At 35.0% G+C, this 10,731-nt stretch overlaps 2 protein-coding genes across 2 annotated transcripts; both read left to right on the top strand.

Annotated features, from left to right (window-relative positions):
* Positions 1–200: 200 nt before the first annotated feature.
* Positions 201–5,405, top strand: LOC105139415 (outer envelope protein 61-like). The gene is made up of 11 exons (XM_011045838.1): positions 201–569; positions 1,218–1,448; positions 1,650–1,706; positions 1,828–1,956; positions 2,136–2,213; positions 2,318–2,388; positions 2,719–2,768; positions 2,877–3,051; positions 3,609–4,194; positions 4,572–4,715; positions 4,983–5,405. The coding sequence occupies exons 1-11, from the start codon at positions 474–476 to the stop codon at positions 5,127–5,129; spliced, it is 1,764 nt and encodes a 587-aa protein (XP_011044140.1). The 5' UTR covers positions 201–473; the 3' UTR covers positions 5,130–5,405.
* A 3,837-nt stretch (positions 5,406–9,242) lies between these two features.
* Positions 9,243–10,731, top strand: LOC105139423 (uncharacterized). Its single transcript, XM_011045850.1, has one exon. The coding sequence runs from the start codon at positions 9,677–9,679 to the stop codon at positions 10,181–10,183; it is 507 nt and encodes a 168-aa protein (XP_011044152.1). The 5' UTR covers positions 9,243–9,676; the 3' UTR covers positions 10,184–10,731.

A 10,731-nucleotide genomic window follows, 5' to 3' on the forward strand; every position in this document is an offset into this window, starting at 1 on the left:
TATACCTAATTTTTTGTGACCAATTTAAGCTGAGATACAAATAATCAAGTTCAACAAAATAAAATATGGGGAGAAATTAACAAGATATTGAAGAATGGGGACTTATAAGTTCATGAGTATATAAGTGGGGGACTGATTTGTATCTATCCCATTAAATTTTGGCAACTCATCTATTCAAATTCAACTCATTTTCAATCGCAGTTCAGCTTTGGTGGGCGACCGAAAAAGTTTTGCCTTCCCAGAACACACACACACACGTGTAAAAAAAAAAAAAAACACAACGGAACCCATTAACTACTTATGTTTCTCTCTCCTTGTTTTTACTAAGATTTGCGAAGTCCTTTCTATCTCTGAAGAACAGTTTCTATAAAAAAGCTTCCTTTCCTGTCCAATTTTGTATTTTTATACTTCTAGTTTTAGTTCACCAATTCCTTTTGATCTGTTTAATAATTAGTTGACAGAGAGAGTTAAAGATGTTTAACGGAATGATGGATCCCGAGTTAATAAAAATCGCTCAGGAACAGATGGGTCGCATGACACCCGCTGATTTCGCCAGGATCCAGCAACAGGTTTGCTTCTGCTCGTTTGTTTTTGTTTTTTTATGATAATTTTGATGTGGGTTTGTTTTTAATTGAATCAATTCATGTGTAGTTCAGTTCAATTTTGGGAGAAACTGTTTTTTCTTTTGTGAATTTTGATTTGATTATCGTTTAGAATGGAAAGTTTGAATTTTTTCTGTTGATTTTTTGCTTTTTATGGTTAAACCTAGCTTTTTTTGTTGAATTTAGATAATGGGCTGTCCTGTTTTCCTTATTTTTTGTTCAAATCGGTGGAGATTTTAGAAACTGCAAGTTTGATTCTTTGAGATTTTGTTGTCGTGTGTTGGTCCGAGGTTTGTCCGACGAAGTGTATGCACCCGAGTTCCTTTTCATAATAATAATTCTTTAAGATTGTGGATGAATCTAATTGATTTGGGTACCTTTAGTCCTGCACAAATCAGAAACTCGGAAAGAGAAAAGAGAAAAGGGAAAATAACAATCGTTAATGGCTTGTTAAACACTTAAGATGAATATATTGTAATGTTGCGTCGTGTTTATCTGAATTGACTATTGTTAGAAACTGGTCGCTAGTTTATCTGGTGTTGTTTACATCCATGGTCTGGTCAGATTGTGATTGTATTGATTTTGATTGTTTTGGTGTGTTGGATGGTGTTGCAGGTAATGTCTAATCCTGAGTTGGTGAAAATGGCATCGGAAGGCATGAGAAACATGAGGCCTGAGGACTTGAAACAGGCAGCAGAGCAGTTAAAGCATACACGCCCTGAAGAGATGGCAGAGATTGGTGAGAAAATGATCAATGCATCACCAGAAGAGATTGCTGCCATGCGTGCCCGTGCTGATGCACAGGCCACATATGAAATGAATGCAGCTCAGATGTTGAAGAAACAGGTAAATACAAATCTTAAATTAGATGATTTTCTGTTTGTAAGCTTTCATTATGCGTGTATTGTGTTTTATTCATGTAGTGGTTAGTGGTGAATGTACTTAGTAGTTTAAATGCTGAAGGATAACTAGTGCTAGATTTTGCAAGTGGAGTAGTCACTGCTTTTGTGTTTATTTGACTTGTGCATTTGAATCCTACCTTGGCAGGGTAATGAGCTGCATAGCCAAGGAAAGTTCAAAGATGCTTTGCAGAAATATTTGCTTGTAAGCGCTGCATCTTTATCTTTATCACTTTTTTTTATATATTCAAGCATTAGTTCTTCCTGTTGGTGTGCCTTTTGCATTTTGAAACTGATGAAATTCTTTTCCTCCCCATATTTCTCAGGCAAAGCAAAATCTTAAAGGGATTCCATCTTCCAAAGGCAGAACACTTTTGTTGGCATGCTCTCTTAATTTAATGTCTTGTTACTTGAAAACAAAGCAATACGATGAATGCATAAAAGAGGGCTCGGAGGTATGACAATCCACTAAGAAAATTCAGTTTACTCAAAGAACTGATGTAGTAGTAGTAGTAGTAATATATTGGTGGTATGAATAGGGTTTGTTCCTTTGCTTTTAATTTTTTTTTTTTTGTGTGTGTGTGTGCACGCACATCGCTTGCTTCTTTCTGATTTGATTGTTATATCACTCCAGGTTTTGGGTTATGATGCCAAAAATGTTAAAGCCCTTTATAGAAGGGGTCAAGCCTACAGAGAACTAGGCCAACTGGAAGTAAGTTCATTTGTACAGATCTTGCAATTTTCAGCAGTGGTTGCTGCATTGTGCTGTCTGTTCGTGTTTGATAAGATATCTAATGGCTTATTGATACATGTTAGGTTGCTGTCTCTGATTTGAGGAAAGCACATGAAGTTTCCCCTGATGATGAAACTATTGCAGACATTTTAAGGTATGGATTCATCTGAAATTCTTAGACCATTCTCTGGACCGGAAGTTGTACAGTTTGATATTTTCTACCCCTATGATTTATGTCTTGTTAAAGAGTACGGGAGTCATTTGCTTGTTGAGTTTTTAGCTTTAGCCTTTTTATTTTCTCATTTGTTTTTCCACAGCAGTCTACTGTTAAGTTTCTTGTCATCTGATTGATATTTAGGAAGTTTCATATCTTCTGCCCTTCCTCTATATTGTATATAATGTGATAAAATTTCCAACGGAATTGTAAATAAAGTAACTAGTGTTTAACATGTGACGTTGATTGTAAAGTTAATTGTTGATTCAGGAATGCTGAGGAAAGATTGGCTCAAGAAAGTGGCTATCATGCACCAAGAGGTGTGCTATTTTCCTCTCTTTTTTTCCCCCAGCTCGCTTGAGCTCCTACGAGTTGAATGTTCCTTTTTAAAGTTCTCAATTGACAATTGATATCCACTTGTTTGGTAGGAGTGATAATTGAAGAAATAACTGAAGAAGCTGAGACTGTCTCTGGAAACCTTAAGAGTTCATCAGCAAGGGAAAACGTTGATACATCTAAAAGTGGAAGGGAAGGTCGTGGTGGGAGTTCAGCATCAAATCCAGAGCCTCTGGAGGCTTTGAAAGATGACCCGGAAGCTATGAGGTAATTTTTTATCCATCTAAAAATTGCTTGATTTTTACATATTTATTGTTTGACTCTAGTATTGGGTTCTTAGCAGACCAGCTTATTTTTTTTAAAAGACTGTATAGCTGAGATATTATGGATTTTCATTCCCCATGGGGATCGTCTTTTGTTAATTCCCCCTTCTTTTTCATTAGAGTAAGGTATCTGAATTTTATTGCTGCAATGGTGGATTTACATGAAATGATAATTGCAGTCTCCTGCAACATAATTGCTGCCATAATATAGTTTCCTAAAATTTCTCTGATTTTGGGGTTGATACTGTAATGGCAATTTTTTTTTATTTGACATGGAATTGGGGCAAACTTATGAAAGCATGCCCAATTTGTTTCAATTAATGAAATAAAAAAACAAGGTCAGCATAGCTGATATCTCCGTCTTTCTAACACTTAAAGTCTGAAGTTTGTTTTTGTGCAAACAGGTAGTCTTCTTTTGCTGTCAATTAACCATAGAGTTAGATATTAATCTTGGTTGTCAATTTGTTTTGATTTTCCATTTTTCCTTGTGTCTGATTGCAGGTCATTCCAAAATTTCATATCTAATGCCAATCCTGAAACTTTGGCTGCTTTAAGTGGTGCAAAAGCTGGAGAGGTATCTCCTGAGATGTTTAAGACGGCATCAAATATGATCGGGAAGATGTCACCCGAAGAGCTTCAAAAAATGCTTCAAATGGCTTCCTCGTTCCAGGGGGAGAATCCTCTTACTGCAGGATCTTCAGATAGCAGTTTTGATGGCTTCGGACCCGGTGCAGTTCCTCCAAATGTGATGCCAGACATGCTTAAAACAGCAAGTGATATGATGAGTAAGATGCCATCGGAAGCGCTTCAGAAAATGTTTGAAATGGCATCTTCTTTGAGAGGAAATGGCTCGGTTCCAGCTGCTGCTGCAGCTTTAAACACTGACAAACCAAGTTTGAGTGCTAGGTTAAAACCAACAGAAACTCGTGGAACTTTTGCAGTTAATGGGAATAATGGCATCAGTGAAACTAGTTCCTCTGGTGATTTCCTTTCAAGTTCAAGAAATTCTCCATCTAGCTTTCCTGCCTCAACTTCTGATATGCAGGAACAGATGAGAAACCGAATGAAGGATCCAGCTATGCAGCAGGTATGGTGGCTTTCTTTGCTTTAATGTTGTTGAATTATTGAATTCTTATCCCAGTAAGATCTCATTTTGCACATCATAGAATCCCTTTTGTCATTTTGAAATGATCCAATACATGTGCAGACTTACTTTCAGGTTTTCAGAGTATTATTTGCAATTCAAAATATCACTTTAAATGATAGCTCTGACTCTTAAAAATTCCCTGGAGAAAGTTCATATGCTAGAATATAGAAAGGTTTATAATTTGACAGTCTGAATTTTTTTTTATATACATCACTCAATATTTTCTGGCTTGCTTAAAATTTAATAAATAAGATAAGAATATCACTTAATTGCATGGCTGTTTGTATTTTAATGTCTGCTTGCTTGCAAATTGGCAGATGTTCACGTCAATGATGAAGAATTTGAGCCCAGAGACGATGGCTAACATGAGTGAACAATTTGGAATAAAACTTTCTCAAGAAGATGCAGCGAAAGCTCAGCAGGCCATGTCATCTTTATCACCGGAGGACTTAGATAAAATGGTACCTTCTTTTCCATGTTTACTTTCAATGAATTTGCATACTTGTCGTTCAAAATTTGCCAGCAATCTTGTGCAAGTTGTTATCTATAACATTTAAAGAAAATGTTAGGTAGAGTTTTCTCTCCCTTTTAACCGTGCTTTCGCTTTATTTTAGTTGCATGTTTGTTCTGAAATAACGGTCAACAAGGTTTAGAGTTATGGCCATTCTTTTTATCACTGCCCCCACTGCATTACGAATGTAAAATTATTCTCCCATGGATTGCTGCAGATGCGATGGGCTAATAGGATCCAAAGAGGAGCGGAAGGTGCAAAGAAAGCAAAGAACTGGTTACTGGGGAGACCTGGTATGATTCTTGCTATTTGTATGTTGATCTTAGCTGTTATCCTCCGCTGGCCAGGCTTCATCGGGAGGTAGAGCAGGAACATTTTTTGTACATCATTGCGATGCCCTAATTTAACGTTCATGGGGGCTAATTATCTTCGAAACATTAATTGTATCTTTGACGCAAGGACAGGAAAGTAGTGCTAAAATGAGGTTAGGGATGGAGGGAAAACCTTGAGGATGAGGAGTTAAAGAGGGGGTCGGGAGGGAAACATGTACTCGACTATTCATTGGGTAAATAAGACGGTTTACCCGTCACTTATTTTGTACGTCAATTCTTCATCAATGCATTGTTTGATCTGTTGGAGCTTTCGGATTTTACATGGTGGAGTTTTCTGAGGAGATAAGAATTCCAAAGTCAAAAAAAGGAGAAGGGAGATCCAGACTAATTGGAAGTGACGTCAACAACCTTTATTTACACGACATGATAAGCACAATCAGACGTGCAAGATTTCAATTTCAAGGATATGAAGTTCGTTGTCGGCAATCCACTTAAGCAGTCGTTCATTTGAAAAATAATAGTTTGGGAAAGTACTCTACTCTCTAAAAGTTTGAGCGTAAAGACAGAGGGAAAGCGCCATTAACTACTACTATTTAAAGGTTTGTCACTCCTTTTTGCGATGCTTGAACTCATGTTCTTTTCAGTGTGTTTAAAATATATTTTTATTTTTTTCACATTAGTTTGTTAAAATCATTGGAAAAGATTAAAAAAATCAGTTTGAATACCTTTTCATGCTCAAACTTGCTTTAAACATGCTCAAACAGGAGTAAAATACCAACCAGCCTCTTTTCCGAGAGCTTTTCCTCTTAAAGGTGTGGATTTAGACCATAAACTACAATACTTTATTCATTTCGATCCTCTCCATTTGTTTCAATCAATTTGTTGTTGGGGATGATGGTGAATTGCACCATCGTGACTGTTTAACTAGAACAACTGAAAATTGAAAAAAAAAATGCGTAAATTCAAAGGGAAAATCGAAATATAATTGTATGAGACTTGGAGAACAAAGGCTAGCTATGAGTGATTTAACAAATAGCCTAATATAGGTTTTAAAAGAAAAGGTAGAGAAATAAAAGCTATAATAAAAAGCCTTTATCAATATGGGAATTATTATGGTTTCCACCATTCTAACGCCTTGTTACCTTATTTTTTTCCTTCAAAAAAGTGTTGTTTTCACGTACAAGTTAACACACCCTTCTTCTTGTATGAAGGTATCCCTCTTGATAGCAATAATAAATAATGATTTGACTAATGATCTTACGACTTTTTAGCTCAGTTCTATCCAACGCACCGAATAAATGAAGGATAAAGAGAGAGAACCTAAAATGAAGATTTTTATTGGTTAATCGTTATCATCCATCACCATCCGCAGGCACCGATTCCTCCATGGTTCACTGCTCGTTTACAAAGATGACAATTTCATCTCAATTTGATGGATGCTGATTTGAATGGAAGATTTTTTTTCATATAGAATTACTTTAGATGATGGATAATTACATGAATTTATTTAACCTGAGGTAAATCATAGATTATTACAAGTAAGATGGTGTTTGGAAATATGGTTGATATTATATTTTTTTTTAAATAATAATTTTTTAAAAAATTAGTTTTTATTTTTATTTTTTAAATGGTTTTAATGTCATGATATTAAAAATAATATATTTTTTTTTAAAAAATACAGATATTTGAATCACACATGAAACAACTTCCATCTTGGCTACAACTTTGAATCCAAAACCTTGAATATGAAGCTGTCCTGCCAATCCTGAAAAAGAATAAAAAAAAAAAAACTGATGGTTTTGCAAAGCACCACCAACTCATGAAGAAAGATCTTCGTGGCCCAGGAACTATTACACCAACTCACCTCACTATCATTGCCGCCACCCTGCCACGACACCACGCCACCTCTAGTTGGGCCGGGAAATTCATCCTCATTTGCCGGCAAAATAATTTAAACAAATCATTTTTAACTTGTAAATTTTGATTTGGGCAATGGCTAAAATTTGGCGTTGCCATAAGAATATAGTTTTTTCTAAAATTTAATTTTTTAAAAATTAATTAATTATATTTTTTTAGTATTTTTGAATATTTTAATGTTAAAAATAAATTTTAAAGATTAAAAAATATTATTTTAATATATTTACAAATTAAAAAACGCATCAACATGGAGCGCACTCTTCAACGGTCATTATCTCTGTTACGTCACCGCTTGAGTTGGATTTTGACTTGATGATTAATTAATTGATTTTGATTTCTGGCCACCTCAGTTTTATTCGACGTCGTCTTCAAACTTCTGAGCTTCACGTTTTTTTGTTTCTTAAGCGCAGGGCTGAATATAGCTAATCACGTAGGCCTGTAGGGTGCCTCTCGGACCCTCACCTCCAAATATTCTCTGGCGATAGTCAAATTTATTTTTATTTTTTTGTGGTTTTCGCAGGGAGGCTTGCTTGGATACAAGAAGAGGAGGAGGCTGATGAATGAATAAATGAGCTTTAAATATATAAAATAACTAAACAAGAACTACAAGCTCTCTCAGCCTGAAATTATAAATTCAACCACGGCCACCGAGAAAAAAAAGAAATCAAATATCAAATCAACAAAATAAAAATTAAATAATATTAATAATAAGAAGTGGTGAGTGAATTCACTAGTTAAAGGGTCCCGGAACAATTGAGAGCTTCTCTTGACTCGTTTCTTTGTATGCTAGCTCTCTCTATTATGCTTTTTAATTCAATTCACTCCCAAGCTTCTTCCTTCTTTTCACTCCTTTTTATCTCCAGAAAGAAGTAATTTTTCTTGAAAGTGACCCTGTCGAGAAGAATTTTCATCAACTCCCTTGGTCTTAATTAGCAATGGGATGATTGGATTTTTTCGGAGCCTTGTTTTTATATTTTAAAAATATTTTTTAAAAATTTTAAATTATTTTACTTTAAATTATTATTTTTTGTATTTTCAGATCATTTTAATGTGATAATATCAAAAATAAATTAAAAATTATTATTTTAATTCATTTTCAAGTAAATTTTTTTTAAAAAAACAACTATTATTATACTATCAAACTTATTTTATATATGAAGACAGTAAGCTCGCAACAAATGAATATGAAATTATAAATTATAGATCATAATAGAGGAAAAATCTAGGATTTATTAATAATAGAAACATTTCACACCTCAGGAATCTTTGAAGAGATGCACAAACCACTTGTGATACGAAAATCTTCACCTGAAGATGAATTAGGTTTAATTTAAACTTCAAACTCTAAAACGAGGATAATATTTTGTACATTAACGAATCCTTTTTCATTTTTATATGAATTGACTTTAAGATTGTGAATAAAATGAAATAAAGTTTGAGTCATGGATTGCTTTACTCAAACACATAGAAGTCACCAAGATCAAGGATGTCGATTTAATGGATCGTTGACTCTAACTAGTAAAGACTAGATTCCGATAAAAAAAAATATAAAGATGTTTTTTTTTTACTTTTTTTTTAATCCCATTTTATTAAATGGATTGTTATTAGTCTGGAATAGATAAAAAGAATTAATAAAAAAATACTGAACAAGCTAGTTTTGAACATGCTCATGGACTTATCATAGATACAAACCTATAGGTGAAGTGCGTGCTAGAAAGTTAAGAATGCTACTTGCAATTATTCTTATATTCTATTGAGAATTGCATTCTAAAACTTTAATTTTTTTTTTGTATAAAGTTAATTTTTTTATATTTTTAGATTATTTTGATGCTTTAATGTAAAATAAATAAATAAAAATATTATTTTAATATATTTCTAAATAAAAAATACTTAAAAAAAACACTTCATACTCTCAAACACATGGAAATAAAAAGGAAAAGAAAAGGAAAAAGAAAAAATGACATAGATAGAAATACTATCATTTTTAATAAATTAATTTGTCCCCATCATTTATTTATTTCTATTTAAAATAAATTTAGAGAATAACTACTTATCCTTGCTCTTTAAATTCTCAAAATCTTCTCCTGGAGAGGCCATATCAAATTTGATAACACCCACCCACTGTCCATAAATAAAAACCATAAATATTAATTTAAATTCACCACCAAAAAAATAAATAAATCTAGTTGTAAGTTAACAACCACGTAATTTGATCATTTCGGCAGCCTTCCTTTTCCATGTTTTATAAGTGGCTCGGAAAAGACCAAACCTTTATTGATAAAAGAAATACACAGAAAAAATCTCATCGAAACACAACAGAAACCTCTTCGTGTCCGCGTTTGAAAGAAAAAAAAAGCCCACCCCTTTACTCGCCTCGCCTCTCGCTTCCTATCCCCACTTAATCGATTCCTTATTAAATACCTCCTCCCTCCTCCCTCCTCCCTCCTCTTTGATCTATTTAACCTCTCTAGGAAACCCAACGGGGAAAAAGAAGAAGAAGAAGAAAGGGTCTTTCTCTGCAAGAAAATCATTAGTCACATCCTTTTTTGAAACCTCTTTAAATAATCCTTATAGCCCATTAATCTCCTCGATTTCCCATTCCAGGTAACCAGAAAAAACCGAGTCTTTAATTTTATTTTTTAGCCGGCCGAGTTGACTCGCTATGACTCGCCAGGGGATTCTTCTGCGATCACCTTCTTCGAACCGAAGGATGCAGCCTTTGTTGACAGAAGCGACAGGGTCAAAAATGGTACCAACAGGAGAGGGGAGGGAGAAGAATTTGGCAAGGACGAAAACGCAGAGTTTTGGTGAGGTGGCAGGTGGCACGGCAGCGGTGTGTTGCTGCTGTCCATGCACGGTGATAAACCTACTTGTTTTAGCCGTTTATAAGGTGCCGGCTTGTTTATGCAAGAAAGCCAAGACACGACACCGTTTGAGAAAAAAGAAGCAGAAAGAAAGGTCCCTGTTATCTCCCAGTAGCGGTGGGTCCAGGGAGGAGGAATTACAGTCAGAGAAGAAGGCTACAGAGGTTGTGGAGAAAGGGATATGTTGTGATCAGCATGATCATAATCATGATGAAGAAACTGAAGCCGCTGATTTGGAGAAGCAAATGTGGGACCAGTTTTACAATACTGGGTTTTGGAGGAGCCCATCTCAAAGAGGTACATGATGGATGCTGCAAGACTGGTGTCTGGTATAAAATAATGGGTCTCGAGATTGTGCTTCGGTGGTGGTAAAGGGTGCAAATGCGGGGTGTTTTGAACTTGATAGCGATGGATTGGATTTGTACTTTGAAAGGAAGTGTACAACTGCAAATTGGTTTTTGTGTGTGGTCCAAGGCGAGTTCGTCAAGATTAATTTCTGTGGGCCTTCGTGTAAGAACATACTGAGTTCTTCTGACAATGGAGATGTATTGCATCATGCAATGTGGAGATGTCCTTGTATTGTCTTTCTGTTGGATAATTGGCGTGGACTGGGGTGGTGAGAGAAAAAATTACACATTGGATAGTTTTTCCATAATTATTCTTTTTTGGGTTCGTGGGATATGATGCTTTTTGTGATTTGGGATGGGGATTTGAGGGTAGATTGAGTGAGAACCTTACATAGAAGGGAATCTAATTCCATGATCACCAGACGCCTTCGCTTCCTAATTGTAAATCTGGTGTTCGTTTATAGTTTTTTGCCCTTTTATGTTCATTTTATTTCTGGGTTTTGGCT

This window comes from Populus euphratica, unplaced genomic scaffold (assembly GCF_000495115.2).
Source record: "Populus euphratica unplaced genomic scaffold, PopEup_1.0 scaffold3.1, whole genome shotgun sequence".
NCBI lineage: Eukaryota > Viridiplantae > Streptophyta > Magnoliopsida > Malpighiales > Salicaceae > Populus > Populus euphratica.